Source organism: Aegilops tauschii, chromosome 1 (genome assembly GCF_002575655.3).
Source record: "Aegilops tauschii subsp. strangulata cultivar AL8/78 chromosome 1, Aet v6.0, whole genome shotgun sequence".
NCBI lineage: Eukaryota > Viridiplantae > Streptophyta > Magnoliopsida > Poales > Poaceae > Aegilops > Aegilops tauschii.
Genome location: NC_053035.3, coordinates 2586636 through 2609936, shown reverse-complemented (window position 1 = coordinate 2609936; position 23301 = coordinate 2586636). Strand labels below are relative to the sequence as shown.

Here is a 23301-nt window from a genome sequence, read left to right as displayed (position 1 = left end):
CAACCTAGTTAGTTTGGCATGTTGGTAACAATCTAGTTCCATGTTCAAAATGTGGCGTTCGAGTTCTCCTTCTTGCACTTTTTTTGAACTAATATATGTTGAAGTGCAATCTATATCATATTTTTGAAAAAATGAATTCAAAATTGAATTATAAATTTTGTTCGAAATTTGCATGAAATTTGGTGGTAACCGTGATACCCACGTTTACCAGTCCCCCGGGTAAAAATACCCCATTCAGCAACCAAAACAGTAGTCACGTGGTGCTAGGCTGCTAGCCCTCCAGACCTCTGCCGCATGGCCACATGTTCAGCAGACCAGAGAGGATGGTGAAGGTGTGGCGTCCACGCGAGGGAGCGATCTCAGGGAGCAACTAGTTGATGAGCGCTTCTTCGGGAGCCTCCCAACAATCACTTCGGGGTGGGCTAAGAGCGCATCAAGTGGCGCACTCTCAGCCGCCGCCACGTGTTGTGCTCTGGACGCTCCCTCCGGATTTTTTTTGCGCACGTGTTTTTGGCTTTTTAGATGGCTTTTTCTGATTTTATTGACTTTTCGTTTTGTCATAGGACTTCTCAAACTTTCCGACAATTTTTTTTTGAAAAAAATATTTTCTTTTCATCCGTGAGAGGCACGGTTTTGCTTTCGCGAGAGGCACGACCATGCCTAGCGGAAAAAAAAATTCTCTTTTTTCCGTTAGAGGAGCGGTTTTGCTTCCGGGAGAGGCACGGTTTTATTGCTGCTAGTGGCTCAGCCGTGCCTCTCCGAAACGGAAAAAATATCATGTTTTCTCTTTTTTTTCATTTGCAAGAGGCACGGCCGTGCCTCTCGGAAACGAAAAAAATAACATGTTTTATAATTTTTTTCTTCCTTTACAGGCACGGTTTTGCTTCCGCAAGAGGCACAGCTGTGCCTCTCGGTAACGGAAAAAAATAAGTTCTCTCCTTTTTTATTTCAAAATGCCCCTCGGGTGTCCATATAATACAGATGCCATCAGCGTATTGCATCGGATCTGGAGTGTCCGATCCGCTCCGACGGACTGTCCATATCGATTGGTGTGACTTGAATCGTCGTCTTGCGAGGAGAGTTCTTCATCTATATTCAGATATAGCTGGAGTGTCTTGAACCGGTGAAGACTCCTATTGCATTCAACAAATCCAACACACAAAGTACAATGAATACCAAGTGCTTGTGATAGTTTGAGAAGTAACATATTTAACGTGGTATAAACCTTGTTCGGATAGCGAGGTGGGACTAAACTTAGCAGCAGCAGCCGTGTTCGAACTTAGTGGTAGCGTTGTGGCCAAAAAAGGCCCTACTACTATCCTGTTAGCAGTAGTGTGGTTTGAGAAGCGGCGCTACTACTATACCTAATCTGGTGGGAGGGGGGGGGGGTGTGGCAATTATAGTAGTAGCGTGGTTTAGTCCCGGCGCGCTACTGATACGTGTATAGCAGCAGCGCTTTTTGTCCACAAGTGCTACTGCTAATTAGCAGTAGCGGATCTCTTTGTACCGCGTTATTGATAAGCCTCTGTGTATAAGATTTTCCCTAGTAGTGATCATTTGAACTTTAAACTTTTAAAATGTTTTGTACACACCGTCCAAAGCCCAATTATAAATTTTGGCCACTTTATAAGTTTAGTAATCACGATTTCTCAAGTTGTCTCGCACTTACTATATGTGTGGCCTGCAGCACACAAAGGCCGCCACTTCATCTGTTTTTTTTTTCATCGAAAGTTTTTGGCACAAGTTGCAGAAATATATATGTGGCGGGTTTGCTGTTACGGGCCTTAAAGCATGCCCGCCACTGGTAATTCATAAGGCAGTGCTAGGCTTGTGGCACGACCCGCACTATTGTTTTTGACACTGCGGGGATGTTGATAAAAGTCTACTTGTGGCGGGTCCTAAATATAGCCCGCCACTGTTATAGTAAATGCAGTGGCGGATGTTGTTTTCTAACCGCCGATGCAACTTCTACAAAATACCAGTGGCAGGTAAAATATAGCATCCGCCACTCGTTTGAGTTCACGTAAAAGCCTTTTCCTAACGTCCGGACAAACCAAGGTGGGGACATAGCCATAGGCGAGCGATTTGAAGAAGCCTTAAGCTCCAGCTGTAGCGATCCAAGAGGCTAGCTGTCGCAAGTCGACCTATGAAAACGAAGTTGTAACCATAGTGGAAGAATCAGCCCACATGACGCGGTCCATACCAGGTCATCTGAAAAAGAGAAACTACCTCGTTCAAACGCAACTGTACAAGTCCATATCCGACAACGCCATGTGGGCCTGCCAAAGGACGCATATTGATCGAGAGAGGGCACCCGGGGCTTGTGCTGTGATGTTTCTCTTTTAGAGCGGTACACCGATCCACCGGAAGCTATGGCTATTCAAGGCATGGACACAGTTTGTTTTCTTTAAGAACACGCGACAAAAAGTTGCCCGTCATTTTCACATGAACCACATTTCCAAACGCATTGATGAACACTCTTTTCAATGAAAACACAAGCCACCAAAAACACTGTTTGCGGAAGGGTACGTAATGATCTTATACATGTGGTTTAGTCACCCGAAAACACAAAAGTCCCACTACCTATGGTTCGCCTACCTAGACCTTCGATTCTTTGGGATTCGTCCCCATGTTTTCAACAAGACCCCAATTTGATCCAACTAGAATTGTCAAGTCATTTTTGCTTTGCAAGATACCCCCCCCCCCCCCTGTTTTGTTGTTTTGATACAGTTTCAAACCCCGGTTAGTTTTCAAAAAGTTTAAAAAGGAGCATTCACATAATCACAAGAGGAACTCAAACTAGTATGAAAGAATGAAACCATGTCAAACCTAATTGAAAGCCATATGAAACATACATAAATAGCTTTAGTGAGACTCAATCGATCATGAAAATCGAAACACATACAAAATGAATATGAAACTATGAAACCAGAGTGAAAGTAACTACAAACCGTATGACACTTCCATCAGCAAAAAATGGTTTAGAAAAGTTTCACCAATGTTCCATTCGTGTTTCAACAAAGGAATTTCTAAGTTTTAAAATCCACTAAAACACGTACCAGAAAAATATCAAACCATGAAACCACAGTGGAAGCCACAAAATCCACACAAAACTTGCATCAATTGAAAAATCATTTTAACAGAACAAATCACCAGTGTTTCATGCGATTTTCATGACTTGTTCTCTTAATCTTGAAAATCCATTAAAACCTGTACCAAAACCATGCAACTTTGAAAGCCATACAAAACTTGCGTCGATAAAGAAAAGGTTTAAACCGTTTCATTCTAGTCCCACAAGATGGAAAATTTAATTCACAATAACATAAGTGATGTTGAAAACGGATCCCACATTAGAAATTCGTTTCAAAATATATAGCCGGTTCTTTTAATATGAACAAAAAGGTTAGATGCATGGATGAACGGATGGTAGGGGGAGAGGTGTATTGTACTCCCTCCGTTCCTAAACCTATGTCTTTTTAGAGATTTCATTACGGACTACATAAGACATGTTTTAAAGTGTATATTCATTCATTTTACTCCGTATGTAGTCCGTAGTGGGATCTCTAAAAAGACTTATATTTAGGAACGAAGGGAGTACTATTGTTAGTTGAATTCTCCAAAGCACAGGGTTTATAAATACAAAATTATGTCAGAAGGGATAAGCTTATTCATATGCCATAAAAAACATATCAGCCTATAGAATTTAATCTGTGTGATTTCTCTGTAACTCTAGCAAAGCGCTTTAAAGAGTGCTTGCAAGTGTTGGGGTGTCCCTGCGCAAGAGTAGCTTCCAGCAGTTGGACCACCTACAAGCAGCACGACTGGCAGGAAAGGAGAGGAGAACTGGCAAGAGAATAGAAGCCGCCATACACAGCTGGCCTACGGAGGAGACCAAGGAGCAGAGCAAGTGTAGAATTGGCTACGGAGCGGGAGGGAGGGAGGGAGGGACATGGACATGAAGCGGCCCAAGATGGTGCTGGTCGGCTTTCTCGCCACTCTGGCCCTCATCGTGTTCACCTTCGGCGGCCGCAGGAGCTCCTTGCCTTCTACCCCTTCCTCTTACTCATCGCCGTCCTCCATCCCCATGGTCCGTGGTCGCCACGTCGTCCCTGGCGCCGGCGCCGGCAGCGATACGCCCAAAAGTAAGCTCCTCTGCTCTGCACACATTTCCAACCTCTGAATTGCGAATATCACAGCCCACGAAATAAAATAAAATGGCGAAAATCACGTCCCAAAGACAAAAAAGGCTTGAACCTTGACCAAAGGAATTCTTGGGTGGGTCTTTCCCATCTTGCCACGTAGGGAAAACCCGGTGAAAAAACGCACTGAATAGGGGCTCGGGTGGTGATTTGTCTGCCGATGTACCTCTATGGTCTTTATTAACGGGATTATTAAGATCCCAGTTTTGCAAGAGGGTGATGTACTTCTATCGTCTTTATTTTCTTCGCATAGGGCATGTACGGTGCTGCTGTCTTAGGAGTGTCAAGTAGGATAAATGCCGAGATGGAGGAAAGAAATAATAAGAAAAGGCTTGTCTTCTCTTATTTAAGAGATGATATCTTAACACAATATATCTCATCATGTTTATAGCAATAGCTGGTTATTGAAGATATGGCTAAAATATAACCCATTGTAGAAAAATATTTTTGTCATCTCTAAATTACAGGCAACACTTGATATAAAGATTGTCTTATCAACCATTGTGCATGCCCTTATTAAGGGGATTAAGATTCCAAGAAGGTTTGAAGTTACCTTTTTAGTAATGGCAGGATTCTTACATTCATTAAGAATAAAATATTTGCTCGTAAATTAGAAAAAACCGAGCGAAAATCAAGTTGCCCAGTTGATTATGAAAAACTAGGTGAAAAAACATCACAACCGCTGAGCGGCGTATATAAGGTACCTCACTCACACCATTATAATGAGGGTTTTGCCGAGACAGCGCACACGCGTCATCATCATCGCTCCTCCCCAAGATGTGTCATCTCCATCCCTGAACCTTGACAAAATGACTTTGACTTCGCCGTAGGCGATCATGGACTCAACCCCACATTGAAGAGGCCTTATGGGGCTATATGAAGATTTGCATCATGACTCAGACACCTGCAACTAGACAGCCCAACTCCATCTCTGAGAAGAGCCGCAAAGGAGAACTAGGCACGGCTGCGCCGCAGAAGATCATTGAAAGAACCACCTGCTGCTCGTCATCGTACGCTACCAAGCCCCGCCAGTAGATCTTTGACTTCACGGCAGCAAACCAGCCGAGACAATCTCACAGACACATTCGAGAGGAGCGAACTACTTCAACTAATGTCATGTCTCTGACATTGCTCCCAATCATTTTTGCCATAGAAGCCCTGATGCCAACACCTACATGGAGAGCAACCTCATTGCCCACACAACACGAGGTCAAACACGCTCGATGCCGCCGAAATCTCTTGATCGCCGCCCTGACCTTCATCTGCCAGGCTGTGCCCTACGCAATCCACCATTGCCACCTTTCGAGGCCGCCACCCCAACATGCCACCACTCGCACTCGAGTTGCAACGTCACATGACCCGCAACCAATGCTGCTTAGGGAAACGACACCTAGACCATGAACGCCACACCACATCCTAGGCCTGTCAACCCGACATGCCACCACACACTCTTGACCGGCAATGACGTACGACGCAGATGATCGCAGTGCACGCTGCTCAAGACAACCACACGCAGACCACGAACGCTACACCCTATCTGGGGGCTCCTCCCAGACATACTGTCCAACCGCCTCTGCTAGGGCACGTTGACCGGGCTGACAAACCTGCAAACCAATTATCCCAAGATTTCCACGGAAGCGAAGGCCAAGCCGCTGCACCGCCTCATGGAGCTTCCTCGCGCAATGCTTTCGAAGGTCGCCGCCAAGGCACACATCAGCCGTTTGGGGCCGCTGCCCTGGCCTCCACCAGGAGAAACTGGTCGCACTAAGCACAATCTAGCTCTCCCAAGAAACATACCCAAGGAGGAAACGACGAAGGTGCTGCCGTCTCCCACTCCGGAAACCATCTGGAGCTTAGGTTTTTACTCGGAGAGCCCAAGCCCCTAGTAGAGGAAGTGGAGTTCCACGGGGATGCCTCCAAGAAGGGAAACAATGCCCGAAAAACTGCCACCATCGACGGCACCCGATAGTTATGTTATGGCTTTTGCTTGGAACACACCAATACCTACATAGGCCTGCAGATCTGGACAAGTCAAAAGCGTCGGGATCATCGGAGCCGGTCCCCCTAGGCATCGTGACTTTTGTCGTCGACGACAGAGCTCAACAACTCTAGCACCCACAGGAGCACACCTCAAGCTACCCGTGAGAAGCCAGCGCACAAGCTGGGACTTCAACCGGACATGGATCGGTCGGATGAGCCCATCCCGGCCAGCACCACGACGAACAAGCCATGGGCCCGGGGCCCCCGCTCCAGCTTCCTCCTTGCAGCCCTAGCACCGAACACCGTCCGACAGGCCACTGCAGCTGTGGCGGATCCAGGAATTAAACTTACCTGGGGCAAAACATTTAAGGTCTAAATTTTTTGACGTACAAATGCATGCCTGCTCAACCAAACCTCATAAAACTCAAGTACGAAGCTAGATGCTCTCAAAATTAACATAACCAATAATCCGTAATAGTTCACCATTCCGGATAACTAGATAATGTAACAAACAAAAAAACACAAAATACAACACAAACATCAAGATAACTACTATCTCGCTGCTTGAATGATCCAGTCCCTAGCCGAAAATGTCCAACTCCATGTCTATAACTCACGTCACAGTCGCAAACATTGACTGAGGAGTACTTCCTGTTCAGGAAACAAAGCTTGTATTTCTATTTGCTTTGCATATTAGAAGCTTCATTAGACCTTTTAGATTCAGTATATAACCGAGAGAGACCCAAATAAGCAGCAATTGATTTTATTTTCTTATGGATTCCCTACATTACAACATCAGGAGGTTCAATAATTGGCTACAAGCCCATAAATTTAGGACGCTGACAATGCCCACACGTGTGGTGGGAGTAACACCCGCCGACACGCCCTATAAAACACAGATTACGTCACGTCACCGCACGCATGCATATGGGAATCTTTTTGAATTTCTAGTTTTTCAAATGTTTTATCTCTTAAATTAAAAATCCGATTGAAGATCCATTTTCACCATTACATCCATCGTGACGAGATCTTCGAAACTAGATCCCATATCAATATGTTTCGACGACTTGTTTTGGGGCTAAAAGTTGTCATGTCTATTACACATGAATTGCCATGGTATTTACACTGAAGTTGTCATGATATGTTTCAGCTATTTTTTTTCTTCTACCTTTAAATGTAAATTTTGGCATATTATAACACGGGAATTAAGAAACTAGGCTTGCTATGAACCATAAACTAAAATTGCCATTGTGAATTACTTAAATTACCATGATACATGCACTAAATTTGACATGGTTCATAAAAAATAATTTCCATGCTCAAAAGTGGAATTGCCATGGTCAAAATACTAAATTTGCCATGATGGATACTCAAAATTGTCATGATGCATGCATTATATTTGTCGTGGTTAATTACTAAAAATTGACATGGTCAATTAATAAAAATTGCCGTAAAACGTAGTTGAAAATACAACAGTAGCTTTAAATCTAGAAGAAAAACATAGATAAAACATGTCATGACAACTTTAGTGTAAACACTATGGCAACTACAGTGTAAACATTATGGCAACTTTTGGTCAAAAAATCGTCGAAACATATCAACATGGGATCTAGTTTTCAAGATCTCGTCAAGACAGATTTAATGATGAAAACGGATTTTTGATTGAATTTTTTAATTAGGAGATAGAACATTTTTAAGCCAAAACCAAAAAGATTTTTGCTGATGTCATCTGTTTTGACGTGGCAAAAATGGATGGTAATGAAGGCGTGTGAGCCATGTTACTTCGTGCCACATGTGTGGACGTTAACATTAACGTAAATTTAAGGTTGATATGGGGAAAAATATATTAGATTGGACCGTTGAGTATACCTGCTGCGTTGCAAATTGCAACTTGACATTTGTGCGAGCTGATGTTGTTCCGCTGTCAGTCCTGCCTCACAAGTTCCACGTATGCCACACCGGGGACTACTTATCGTTCTCCCATTCGCTATGTGCCCAGCGTCCTGTGGGGCGAACTTCTGTGTCCGGCGACGGCGACGACGACAACTAGGTTAGGCGCTTGATTGGAGATTTTTCGGGATTTCCTGCTACATGGACGGCACTCGACATATAAGATATCGAATTTGGGCTGCAACTGGGCTGCTTCTATGCCTTTTTTACTTAAGTCTTAGACCACGTTACAAACGAACAATTTTCCTGTTGCATATCCATGCAGTCACATTGTCCATGCCATCCAAAATCGGGGTTGGACTTGGCCACTTGGAAAGTTGGAATCACATCATGCAGTTACCCGGGGCGGCCGACGATACCCGCCCCTACAGTGGCACCACCCCTGACTGCAGGAGCTACCTCACCAGATCCATCGTCGCCTAGCACCAGAGACATTGCACAGGGCCGCCGGACCCGCCTATAGAACAGCGTTGCCGACCGGGCCCATCTACAGCACGACATCACATCACCTCCTCCGCGCCATGTATGCCCCACCTTGCAGGCCCTCGTAGCACACGGAGGTCCCCGACCGCATCCACTCGCCGAGGCCGCATCCAGTGCATCACTCGGGATCACAAGGCCCCCGTCCAGTCCCATAATTCACCGCGATCACTGGTGCTACCACGTCTATCAGGCGCGGTTATAAGCCGCCATTAAGGAGATCAACCAAGCAGTGGATGAAGTTAAATGCCAAACGAAGGCGACGAGGAGGAGGTTGGCAGCATCGCAACAGCCGTGGCACAGCCCCACGATGTGCACACAGTTTCCGGGGCTCATGGTCGGTCAGACATGGCGAACGGACGCAGACGATTATTTAGACTAGGTTAGAGTATGGTTTAGTTAAAAAATGTATGAAATGTAATGAATGTGCTCCGCTTTATACGAAAATCATCCAATTTGCATAAAATTCGTTCGGTTTCCAAAAATGCAGTTTGAAATATTTATGCATAGCTTTGAATTACTGGCTCCCGCATCAGTGTCCGTGGACTGGTCACCCTGATCAGCGGATGGATGTGGTGTCCGGTTTGCGGGTCAGCATGGAAGATGCCGTTAGTTCTTGAACTAAAACCTGGGAAAATATTTTGAAACCTAGAGCAGGGAACAGTATAACTGTAGGACAAACGTCAGCAAGACTCCAAAAGTTGGCGAAATAGATAAATCCCGAACATTCGAATTTTAAGCATGGCAATCCGAACCTTTTCATGGCAACTTTAGTTAAGACGAGATTGATAAACATGGCAATTTTCTGACAAAAGAGATAAACTGGAACAAAGTTGCCCACCTCGCAACAACTAAATTTGCCATCGAAAAATGTTCGGGATTTATTGGGATCCAAAATTTGATCCCGAGAAGTTCAGAATTTCTTTGTTTTACTAACTTGTTGTGCATGTGGTACCTCGAAACTACTTTACTACCGAGACTTTTGTGTCCCATCCTTGCACGATGGTCGGTCCGATGGTGCGCTACACTTTATTTTATAGATGGATGGTTGGGTATGTAGCATCGTGCTAAAGTTCAAAAGTTCGTGCAATGAGCCTCCTATGCATAACAGCTCTCATGGCACCTAGACCAAATGTGTTTTTTTCTTTCAGTTTTGCATCTTCTTCTCGTATTTTTTTCTCGGTTATCACCTTTTGATAGTGGAACCCAATCCATTTTTTGGATCGATGTAAAAAACTTCAAAAGAAAAGCCTTCTTTTCTTTTTAGTAGCTGACGGGTCAGTCAAATTTCCTCTGCAGAGAACGTGTCTGCGCCAGCCACAACTCCATCCCATGACAAGCTTCTAGGTGGACTACTCTCGGCGTCATTCCAGGAATCCACCTGCGAGAGCCGATACAAGTCGTCCCTGTACCGGAAGCCATCGTCGCTCCCGCTCTCCCCGTACCTCGTGAAGAAGCTGCGGAGGTACGAGGCGTACCACAAAAAGTGCGGCCCTGGCACGCAGCGCTACCGGACGGCCGTCAAGCAGCTCCAGGCGGGGCGCAACGCCGACAGCTCCGAGTGCAAGTATGTGGTGTGGTTCCCCTTGAACGGTCTCGGCAACCGCATGCTCGCCATCGCCTCCACCTTCCTCTACGCGCTGCTCTCCGGCCGGGTCATGCTCGTCAATGTGCCGCAGGAGCAGGAGGGACTCTTTTGCGAGCCCTTCCCGGGCACCTCCTGGGTGCTCCCCGACGGGTTCCCGGAGGGGAATCCGATGAAGCTCTACGCTGGTGCGCCGGAGAGCTACGTCAACATGCTCAAGAATAATGTGATCCAATACGACACACCGGCGTCATCCCTTCCGGCACACGTGTACCTCCACCTCGAGCAGATCGGGCAGAGGCTGTCCGACAACATCTTCTGCGACGACGACCAGCGGCTTCTCGGCAAGTTCGGCTGGATGATACTCAAGTCCGACAGCTACTTCGCGATGGGGCTGTTCCTGACACCCATGTACGACAAGGAGCTGGCGAGGATGTTCCCGTACAAGGAGGCGGTGTTCCACCACCTCGGTCGGTACCTCTTGCACCCGACCAACAGGGTGTGGGGGATCGTGAGAAGGTACTACGAGGCATACCTCGCGGGGGTGGATGAGAAGATCGGGTTCCAGATCAGGATCTTCCCGGAGAGGCCGGTCAAGTTCGAGAACATGTACGACCAGCTCACCAGGTGCATCAAGGAGCAGCGGCTGCTGCCGGAGCTCGGAAAGGCGGAGCCGGCGGCGAACGCGTCTGGCGATGGGAAGGTGAAGGCCGTGCTGATCGTGTCCCTGTACTCGGGATACTACGACAAGATCCGGGGCATGTACTACGAGAACCCGACCAAGACAGGGGAGATCGTGGCGGTTTACCAGCCGAGCCACCAGGAGAAGCAGGAGTCCGCCTCCAACGAGCACAACCAGAAGGCACTGGCGGAGATCTACCTGCTCAGCTACTGCGACAAAATCGCCACGAGCACCTGGTCCACGTTCGGGTATGTTGCCTACGGCTTCGCCGGCGTAAAGCCGTGGATCCTGCTCCGGCCGGACTGGGACAAGGAGATGTCCGACGTCGTGTGCGTCCGGTCCACGTCCGTTGAGCCGTGCCTGCACTCGCCGCCCATCCTCGGGTGCCGGGCGAGGGAGGAGGTCGACGTGGCCCGTGTCAAGCCATACGTCCGGCACTGCGAGGACGTCCGGTCCGGTCTCAAGCTGTTCAATAGCTAAACATGGAGCTAGTATCGTGTTCTGTTTCGCTCCATGTTGCGAAAACGGCATAAGTACGGTTTTTCTAAAGTTGTCTTCTTTCCCAACTGGAATAATTAGGTGTTTGGGGTTGTCCTTCAATTCCTTTCGTACTGTATTCAAACTGGAAATTACTCCATCCGTGAGTAAATGAAATTTCGAAACTCAGATAAAGTCTGATTCATAGCGCTCGCCAAATCACCACGAGCGTCAGATCACATGCCTGCTCACAAAGAAAAAGAGTCATGTATGCATAGTTTTTACACGCCCGGCGATAAAAGAACATCAGTCCGGCAGTCCCAGCTTCCACGCTCCAGGTGACGTCAGTGTTGCGTAGGCCGCTTCCGTCTCGTTCCCTCCCTATCCTCATGCACCTCACTTCCTTTCTGCGATGATGAGCTCATGAAGGGTTATCAAACGGAAGGAGATCCAAAATGGTATAACATAAAGGACATCCTAGAGAAATATTTCGCTTGTAACACTAGAAAAACACACATTGCCTAGTAAGAATATGTAAGCCAAGTGCTGAAACTAGGGTTTTTGGCTTATGCGAACCCAAGCCGAGTATGCACCTGAGGGCACACAACGAACATGCATGACTCGGCGTGTATGTTGTCAACCCAGTGACCTCGGCTTAATACAAATACATGGCGTACACTCAGGTAAGCCGAACTTTCCCCGCCGAAACACTCGGTTTATATCTCAACTCAGGGCAAACCGTACCTGCCACGTGGCCCGCACGCCGCCCGCTGACGGCTCTGTGATGGCACTGTCGGTAAGCCGAGTACCCGGTATAATACACTCGGCTTACGGAGCACAAAATACAAATATTGCAAGAAATAAAATTGGTGAGTTGGACTTATAACTATTACTTGTTGCATTTCTTTTCATTTCCCCTATTTCTCACACATTCTATCTACGTTAGTTTTCATCGCGCTATCGATCTCATTTCATCATTGTTAGAAAAAACAAAGACACGTACTCGATCTACCGAGGACTAAAAGTAATCGCACGAAAACGACACAGAGATTTGTTAATGGGATTCACCGATTGGGATATATAACACCACTTGAAAGGTGATAGTTGGGAAGACTCGGAGAGCTGAAAGTCAACCAACAAGCCGGAATAGTGATATGTGTGTTGGCATCCTCGAATTTAACACACATATCCTTGTAGTTTGCGATGACATCCTAGAATTCCATATATACGTATACATTGTGTGGTAGAAGGTGCTAGCATCATTTTCGAGGTTATGGCTTCCACCGATGACGTAGCTTCCTCTAGGGTCAACTCCACACTCAAGGAGTCATGCGGCATTGAGGACCGCTTGGCGACCCTCCTTAAGGAGAACCCGCAGCTCATCCGTATTAAGTTTTTTGTCGATCTGCCGACGAAGGAAGCAACACCTAAGGAGGGTGTCAACCCTTTGCCACTGACTCCAGCGACCACCATTCCCGACGATGCTTGCTCCTCCACTGAGACGGAGATCCCCACCATCTCCGACTCCATGTTTACCGGCTTCACAGACTACCAGTCTGATTAGAGCTCCGTTTTAAGAGGAGCCTTGTTAGATAGTTTGATGCTGATGTCGTGAATGTAGTTGCTGATGTCTATTATGAGTATAACTTGAGTAGAACTTGTAATGTTGTATTTGGGTATATGAATCATTAATGCTTATGGTGGCTATGTTACTTGTGGTCTTCTAAACTTCTGTTGATTCTCCTGTTTTGCTTGTTCAAATCATATTCTTCTATTGGTAGATGAGGTGATTTTTCTCCACTGCGACCCGTCAGCAGGTGCTCTCAACATGCCGTCTTTCTCACGGTCCTCTCTGTGCCATCGCATCAACTTGGCCTACTCTTTGTTTCCAAACAGGCGTTTCAACCGTGGTATTATAGGAGCATACCACATCACCTTGGCAGGAACCCTCTTCCTGGGGTGCTCGCCGTCAACATCACTAGGGTCATCTCGTCTGATCTTATACCGCAATGCACTACATACCGGGCATGCGTTCAAATCCTCGTACGCACCGCGGTAGAGGATGCAGTCATTAGGGCATGCATGTATCTTCTGCACCTGCAATCCTGCAGGGCACACAACCTTCTTTGCTGCATACGTACTGTCGGGCAATTCGTTATCCTTTGGAAGCTTCTTCAATATTTTCAGTAGCTTCTCAAATCCTTTGTCAGGCACACCATTCTCCGCCTTCCACTGCAGCATTTCCTTTTGACTTTCTCAATTGGGGTACAAACCTTTTTTGTGATCCTCTAACATGCGATCGAACTTCAGCTTCTCCTTTTGACTTTCGCACTGTCTCCTTGCATCAACAATGACCCGGCGGAGATCATCATCGGGCACATCGCCTGGTTCCTCTTGATCTTCAGCAGCTTCCCCCATTGCAGCATCACCGTATTCTGGGGTCACATAGTTGTCATCGTCCTCTTCTTCTTCGCTGTCTTCCATCATAACCCCTATTTCTCCGTGCTTGGTCCAAACATTATAATGTGGCATGAAACCCTTATAAAGCAGGTGGGTGTGAAGGGTTTTCGAGTCAGGGTAAGACTTCACATTCCCACATATAGGGCATGGACAAAAGATAAAACAATTCTGCTTGTTTGCCTCAGCCACTTCGAGAAAATTATGCACGCCCTTAATGTACTCGGAGGTGTGTCTATCACCGTACATCCATTGTCGGTTCATCTGCGTGCATATTATATATAATTAAGTGTGTCAAACACCATTACAGAACATCATGAATTGATAAGTGACCAAATTCATAGAAGTTCATCATCACATTAAAACCAAAGTACATACATAGTTCTCATTGAACAACATATAGCTCTCCAGGGCATCTAATTAAACCATATATCCATACATTGAACTATGTAAAACATTTCAATGCAACAACAAATGCGATCATAATCGCAACCAAGGTAACAATTGACCCAACGACATAATGATACCAAGCCTCGGTATGAATTGCATATTTTCTAATCTTTCTAATCTTCAAGCGCATTGCATCCATCTTGATCTTGTGATCAACTACGACATCCGCAACATGCAACTCCAATATCATCTTCTCCACCTTAATTTTTATTATTTTTTCCTTCAAGTAATTGTTTTCTTCTTCAACTAAATATAACCTCTCGACAATAGGGTCGGTTGGAATTTCCGGTTCACATACCTCCTAGATAAATAAAATCTATGTCACGTTGGTCGGCATAATTGTCATAAACAATAAATGAACCAAATAGTTATAAAGGATAATATATACCACATCCAAATCATAGACAGAACGAGGGCCGACGGGGGCGGATACCAAAACCATCGCACTATATAATAAGAAGCAATAATAAAAGTAAGAAAATTATACAAGTATCTATCTAAGCATACAAGTAAGAATTTTTTCCTTTCAGAAAGAAGATAAGAACAAGAGGCACACCAAGGTGGTGCCGGTGACGAGATCAGCATGGGCGATCGACGGCGGTGAAGATGGGGACGGGACGTGACGGACCGCTAAACCTAGACAAATATTGAGGAAAATGGAGTTTGGAGGTCGAGCTTGGAGAGGAGAAAGCTTAAGTAGTGTGGCTCGGGCATTTCATCGAACACCTCATGTGCATAGGAGGTGAGCTAGAGCATCACAAAGCCCACCCCTTGCCGGCCAGAAAAACCAGAGCAGTGTGGAGTGACCTGCTCGCCGGCGAGAGGGTATATATAGGCAGATCATTGGTCCCGGTTGGTGGCTCGAACCGGGACCAAAGGACACCCTTTGGTCCCGGTTCAAGCCACCAACCAGGACCGATGGTGGTGGGCCAGGAGCGAGGCACATTGGTCCCGGTTCGAGCCAAGAACCGGGACCAAAGGTGCCAGATGAACCGGAACCAATGCCCCACGATGGCCCGGCCGGCCCCCTGGCCTCACGAACCGGGACCTATGCCCCCATGGGTCCCGGTTCTGGGCTGAACCAGGACTAATGGGCTGGCCTGGACTGAACCAAAGCCCTGTTTTCTACTAGTGGTTGTCAATCCCTTCATGGTTAATTGTAAGAGTGAGACCTCATAGAGATAGATAAACGGTAAAGTAAATATTTTTGGTATTTTTGGTTTATAGATCGGAAAGTAAAAGATTGCAAAATAGTAGATCGGAAACTTGTAAGATGTAAACGAGATTCAATATAATGGAAAAGAGACCCGGGGTAGGTTTCACTAGTGGCTTCCCTCAAGATAGCAAATGTTGTGTGAACAAATTACTGTCGAGCAATTGATAGAAGAGCGCAAAGTTATGACGATATCTAAGGCAATGATCATGAACATAGGCATCACATCCGTGTGAAGTAGACTGAAACGATTCTGCATCTACTACTATTACTCCACACATCGACCGACTTTTGCCTTCATCTAGAATATTAAGTTCATAAAGAACATATTAATGCATTAAGTAAGATGACATGATGTAGAGGAATTAACTCAAGCAATATGATGAGCACCCCTTCTTTTTATCCTCGATGGCAACAACACTAGTAGAAAATAGGGCTTAGGTCACAGGGCAGTTTTCACATTAGCCCCGGTTCAGTCACGAACCGGGACTAATCTGAGCATTGGTCCCGGTTCGTGAGCCCAGGGGGCCGGCCGGGGCCTCGTGGGCATTGGTCCCGGTTCGTATGGACCCTTTGGTCCCGGTTGGTGGTACAAACCGGGACCAATGGGCCACGCTCCTGGCCCACCACCCTTTAGTCCCGGTTCATACCACAAACCGGGACTAAAGGGCTGGTCCCAGTTGCGGCCAGTGTTTAGTCCCACCACGCCAACCGAAGGGCGCTCACACCAGTTTATAAGCCCGTCCCTCTATGCCTTGTTGAGCTTCTATGAAAGTGAAAATAGATGCCCTTATACAGGAAATTTGACTTAAATTCATAGTAAATTTCATAGAAATTTTGTATGAATTTAGGTTGAATTTTCTCTATAAGTGCATCTATGTTCATTTTTTATATTTATAAAATAAATAAACCTTAATAACATAAATAAAACTAAATAAACCTTAATAAAATAAAATAAAATAAACTATAGTAACTACAATAAATAAACCTTATTTAATTAAGTAAAAATAGCAGCAAGTAAAATAAATAAAAATAGCAGCAGTAAAATAAATAACAATAAAATAATTAAAGTAAAAGACATAAGTAATTAGAAATAAAATAAATAAGTTTTTTGTTGTAAGTAGAAAGAAAACCTTTTCAGAGTTCATTTGAAATGCTTTTCAATTTTAGGGTCTTATAGCTCAAAATAATTAGTAAATGCATGAAAAATAACAAATGAAGTCAGAAAGGATTGACAAATGATGATGTGGCTTTGAATGGTGCATTTTGAACACACAAAAAGTCAGGAGTTCAAATAAGTTTTAAAAAATAAAATCTCTTTGTAACAGACGAGTTTCTGGATGAAATCCTGATACTTTGAAGGAGATTGTCCGTTTTGTACACGAAGTGCATCCAGTTTTTGCCGTAACCCTCTCAACTTTCTTGCACATGCTATGTGGATGAAATGATGATATCATGCCAACTTTCAACCTTTTCAGAGTTCATTTGAAATGCTTTTCAATTTTAGGGTCTTATAGCTCAAAATAATTAGTAAATGCATGAGAAATAACAAATGAAGTCAGAAAGGATTGAAAAATGATGATGTGGCTTTGAATGGTGCATTTTGAACACACAAAAAGTCAGGAGTTCAAATAAGTTTTAAAAAATGAAATCCCTTTGTAACATACGAGTTCCGTCTGAAATCCTGATACTCTGAAAGAGATTGTCCGTTTTGTACACGAAGTGCATCCAGTTTTTGCCGTAACCCTCTCAACTTTCTTGCACATGCTATGTGGATGAAATGATGATATCATGCCAACTTTCAACCTTTTCAGAGTTCATTTGAAATGCTTTTCAATTTTAGGGTCTTATAGCTCAAAATAATTAGTAAATGCATGAAAAATAACAAATGAAGTCAGAAAGGATTGAAAAATGATGATGTGTCTTTGAATGGTGCATTTTGAACACACAAAAAGTCAGGAGTTCAAATAAGGTTTAAAAAATGAAATCCCTTTGTAACACACGAGTTTCCGGATGAAATCCTGATACTTTGAAAGAGATTGTCCGTTTTGTACACGAAGTGCATCCAGTTTTTGCCGTAACCCTCTCAACTTTCTTGCACATGCTATGTGGATGAAATGACGATATCATGCCAACTTTCAACCTTTTCAGAGTTCATTTGAAATGCTTTTCAATTTTAGGGTCTTATAGTTCAAAATAATTAGTAAATGCATGAAAAATAACAAATGAAGTCAAAAAGGATTGAAAAATGATGATGTGGCTTTGAATGGTGCATTTTGAACACACAAAAAGTCAGGAGTTCAAATTAGGTTTAAAAAATGAAATCCCTTTGTAACACACGAGTTTACGGATGAAATTTAAACTATTCAAATTTGGAAACTAATGGATTAACAGAAAGTTTATAATTATTATGAGCTAAAAGCAAAAAGAATAAAAAATAAAGCAAAAATCAAAAGAAAATAAATAATTCAAAAAACAAAAAAATACTGGAAAAAATAAAAAAATGTCGCCTAATGGGCCACACAGCCTGCATACGACTAGAAACCCATCTGCACATGGGCCAGGATGCAGGCCCGCAGGCCCAATAGGCCCAACATGGCAATGACAAAGGTAGGCATGTATAATGCCTGCATATTAGAGAGGAGCTCAGCACCTGAGCTGCAGCGCAGCTTATAAACAGGTGCTGAGCTCTCTCAGCTAGCGAGGTGGGACTAAACTTCCCACCGCACCGCGCCAGCACATTAGTCCCGCTTGGTGGCTCCAACCGGAACCAATGCTCCCCTTTGGTCCCGGTTGGTGCCACCAACCGGGACCAAAGCCCTCTGCTTCCCGCCCTTTGCGCTGGTGAAAAGAGGCCTTTAGTCCCGGTTGGTGGCACCAACCGGGACCAAAGGGTGGGTATTGGTTCCGGTTGGAGCCACCAACCGGGACCAAAGCCTTTGCTATATAAGTAGCACTTTGGAAATTTTCTGATTTCCATCGCCAGTGTCCCCCCGCCCGACGACGCCGCGAGCTCGATCTACGCCGCCAGGCTGCCCCATCGTCGTCGCCGTCGCCCGTGCCCCCGAGCCCACGCCATCGCCCGTCCCCGTCGTCCTCCGCCGCGCGCCCCCGAGCCGTCGCCCCGTATACGTCACCGTCGCCACCCTCCGCCCCCGGCCCGCCGCGGTCGCCGTTGCCCTCCGCCACCCTGTGAGCGCCGCCCTGATCCCCTCCTCCTCCTCCCTGTAATGGCCGCCGCCGCTGCCGCCGCGCCCCCTAGCTATAGTACTGTACGTAGTTTAATTTAGATTTGTAATTTAGTTGTATTAATTTGGATGTGTAGTTAGATGTGTAGTTAATTTAGTTGTTGTAATTTAGATGTATTAATTTAGATGTGTAGTTTAGATTTTTCATATTTAGAAGTCATTTATGTATGTTCATATTTAGAAGAAAAAGAAGGAGAGAAAAAAGGAAAATAAGAAGAGGAAGAAGGAGAAGAAGAAGAAGAATAAGAAGAAGAGGAGAGGAAGTAGAGGAGAAATAAATAAGAAGATGAAAAAGAAGAAAAAAAAGAGTAGAAGAAGAAGGAATAGAGGAGAAGAAGAAGAAATAGAATAATATATTTCTTCTTCTTCTCCTCTATTCCTTCTTCTTCTCCTCTTTTTTTCTTTTTTTTCTTCGATCTCCTCCTCTATTCCTTTCTATTTCTCCTCTTTTTTTCGTCTTCTTCCTCTTCTTATTTTTTATCGGGTATGTCGTTGTCGATATATGTACCCCCCTCCCCGATAACTTTTAGTAAGTACTACTTAGAAAGTGTTTAATAGAATTAGTTAGAAAAATAATAGAACTAGTTAAACTAGCTAGTTTATTTGTAGTAAGTACTACTTTATTCTATTTATAGTAAGGAAATTAATAGAACTAGTTTGTTTTTTTAGTTAAAGCAATTATTCCCGCATCGACGTCGACGATGCCTATCCCGCATCCTCGTCGTCGACTCGGCGGAGGAGGCCGGCTTGATCAGAGGGGCCATGTCCGGGACTGGGCTCCGCCGGGCTGGTTTTGGGAGGTGCTACCTTCCGGTGGGCGTAGGTTGGTGAGGAACCAGCCCGTCGTTGAGGAGGACCAGCACGTCCGTCGCTACATGGTTGCGTTGGAGGGCAGGTTCGACAATACCTGGCAGGTTCTTCAGGGATCTCACTGGAGCTATGATCCTGTGATGGTTCCGTCCCTTTGGGTGTCCACCGCCCGCGCCGATACCCGTCGGGCGCTACTGTTCTAGCTGTACTAGCGATGCTATATGTATGATAGTATTCGAGGTGTATTAGTGATAATATTCGGCGATGTACGGACGCATGGAGATGATGTAGTTTTTCTTATAATTGAATGCATCCTAATTTGAATACTACTTTATTTTGTGATTTGATTTTGCTTATTGAATGCTCAAAGTGGAAAACTACTCCGATCCTACTTTGAATGCTAAAATTGGAGAGCACTATGATTAGTTGATAGCTTATAGGGTTTTTGTTTTCGCAGAAATCTAGGAGCCCCCCGGGCCCCTCCATCATCCCCGCCCCCTCCGACATCGAGGTGAGACCAGCCAAATCCTCTTTTAGAAAGATAATTAAACGATATTTCGGGTTGACTGTAAGTCTGTCGAGTCTCCACCATATATGAGAGGACGAAGAATCCCGACTGTTGTCGTGGGGGTAGCTTCTCCTTCGTTCCCGTGTGCTAGAAAATTTGGTGTAATGCACTCGAGAACGAAAGGAGGAGCTACCATCACCGACAGTCGCAAATGTCAGAGAGGAATCAGTGAGGGAGAGTTCCACCATATATATATGAGAGGACGAAGAATCCCGACTGTTGTCGTGGGGGTCGCTTCTCCTTTGTTCCCGTGTGCTAGCTAGACATTTTGGTGTAATGCACACGGGGACAAAGGGAGGAGCGACCATCTCCAACGGTCGAATGTATACACCACGTGAGCTGAGAGTTTTCAAGAAAAGACTCGACAAACCGATAGTCAACCCGTGATGAATAATAATGATCTAACTTAGGTTTTTTAGTACATGTATTTAATTGTAGATGTTTAATATTTGAATTATATATGAACATAGGAAATGTCGTACTCGGACGACGAAAGTCTCCCGGGGGAGTGCGACTGGTGCCACGACGACCGAGGTCAGTGCGACAGGCCTCACCTGGACGAAGATCGGCGCTTCAGTATTAAGCTGGAGGAGACGTTCGATGTTGAAACGGTACGCAACGACGACAAGTGTTATTTTTTCGTAACTAAGCACGACTTCAACTATTTCAACGTGTACTTTTCATCTTTTACAATTCGGCTAGCTTATCCCATGCCATGCAAGACGCTACGTCTTGGAATGGATGGGTTTTGAAGACCATGAAAGTATGGAAACAAATAAAATTCACCTAAGGATCCATCATGATATAGATTTTGAAGTAAAGCTGTATAATTCTGAGAGCGTAACCCATTTTGGTTGCAAAAATTGGGAAGCATTTTGCAAGATGTATGGTTTTGATGAGGGTATGCTTGTCACCATGGATCTTGGTGATCCTGACATCGAGCAAGACAATATGGACATTTGGGTCCTTGTTGATACGCCTCCAATTCTACCGCTATGTGAGTTTCTCAAACATAGTTATTAGCTAATTTATATTGTTCATTTCAAAATAGTTGACAACTTATTTTTATTGACAGCTTATTTTGATTGTTCAAACAATGTGCGGAACATGGTAGACAGAACCTACTACACCGATGGCTCTGAGTTAACTTATAAGGAGAAAACTCATCTGGTCGGATTTTGTACTGATATTGAGAATTACAATATCTACAATCAAACTCCTCATCATTATGGTCCTCCATACGTGCCACTAGTGCACGTGTTGAACTACGGTAACTACTATGGAGATACCCTGGTAAGATTTCTTACTATTAGGACATCCGTGCATATTTTGCATAGTTCTAAAACTAGTGCATTATCATTGCTAACTATGAAGTTATTACTATGTTTTTCAACAGATAATCCCAGAGGATTGTGTGCCTCATTTGATGTATCAGAATGGTAGGCTTGATGTTTTGAATATACAACCAGGTCATCCTACGAATCTCAACTGTCCATACCGGATTTCTAAAAGAAGTGGAGACATGCAAATCAAAGAATGGAAAAAATGTATGGACAGTCACAAGGAGCTTCTTGGAAGCAAAAGGAAGCGAGGCGCAAGAATTGGAGACAGGATGATCTCCATTCTCCATAATGGAGAGTCAGGGTCTATATTGTTTTATGCTATTTTACCTTAAAGAGGGTATTTCGGTCCTACCTAATACTGATGATCTTGTGCTAAGAACAATTAAGTAGGGTTGGTTCGATGACTGTGAGGATGATGATCGTATGACTTGTTATTAATAACGAGTAGAAGTTGTATGATGATGATTAGTAGGACTTGTTATTATATATGATGATGCATGATGCGTGCATGAAGAGTTATTATATATCAGCGGGTGAAATGAACATGGATTGGATTGAAGTGAAGGCAACATGCATGTGGTTCGTGTCGAAAGTAGTACAATCCAAACTTGATCAAGTCCGGATTAGTATTACTTTCGACATGCACCACATGTTGCCTTCACTTCAATCTAAGCCATGTTTAGGCATAGCAGTACGTAGCGTTGGTAAACCAAGCACGGAGATATAAGAGAGGACACTTCTCTCTAATAGCTACCTAATAACAACCTAAATTAACCCCCCAAAATGTAGGAGATATGCCCTAGAGGCAATAATAAATGATATTATTTATCTCCGAGTTCATAATTATGTTTATGTTCCATGCTATAACTGCTATGGTTCTCGAGTCTGCAATAACCACGAGGCTCAGAGGAAGACTCATATGCACGTGTGGAATAATAAATGGTAAAATGTATTCCTAGTCTGGCCTCTAAGACTAGCTCAAGTGTTGCATGATGGTTATGTTTTCCTGATCATGGGCATGTCTATGTTACCAACCTTGAGGGCATAATGTTAAGAGAACATTTGTGTTGAATCGACCCGGAATGATGTTATGCTATGAGATTGATTCGTCACAAGTTTATTGGTACATAACACAGAGATGGTTAACGTTTGCATGATTCCTTAGACCATGAGAGTATCGAGTTTCATCATGCTTGCTTCATGAACTTTGGGGTTTGTTAAACGTCATCCGTAAATGGGTGGCTATTACGGCGGCTTACGGGTTGATGGAAAAGTGTGTCAAGTAACTTGATAGCTCAAGATTGGGATTTTCTCCTCCGACGATGGAGAGATATCTCTGGGCCCTCTCGGTGTTACGGTATCCATCATCGTCTGGCCAGACACTTTGTGATTTGATCACGGGGATGCCGGAACACGATAACGAGAAAAGAGAACAATACCGGTAAAGAGGTAACTTGCATAGTGGACAAGTTGTTGATCCACGGGAATGCCAACATGTCTCACCTTGGGTATTTGTAACATATCGCGAAGCAACAGGAATAGCACACGGCAACTGGAGGTTCACTCGAATATTTATTCGTGTGGGTATAGGGGTCAATATGGGTGTCCATGGCTCCGATGTTGATCATTGATCAGAAGGGGCTCCGGGTCATGTCTATACTTCACCGAACCTATAGGGTCACACGCTTAAGGATCATCTATCTGCTGAATACTAGACAGGGAGTCTGAGAGAAAATCACCGAAAAAGTTTCGGACACCGAAAAGTTTCGGACAGCGGAATCGTACCGCAGAGAGAGGTCATCGGATAAGTTTCGATGATACCGAAAAGTTGTTTCGGGATACACCATTAAGTCAAATTG

The 23301-nt window shown here is 44.6% G+C and overlaps 1 protein-coding gene across 1 annotated transcript; it reads left to right on the top strand.

Moving 5' to 3' along the window:
• Nucleotides 1-10111: 10111 nt before the first annotated feature.
• On the top strand, nucleotides 10112-11476 carry LOC141026051 (galactoside 2-alpha-L-fucosyltransferase-like). Its single transcript, XM_073502010.1, has one exon. It carries the CDS (start codon nucleotides 10217-10219, stop codon nucleotides 11354-11356), a length of 1140 nt encoding a protein of 379 aa, XP_073358111.1. The 5' UTR covers nucleotides 10112-10216; the 3' UTR covers nucleotides 11357-11476.
• Nucleotides 11477-23301: the final 11825 nt, after the last annotated feature.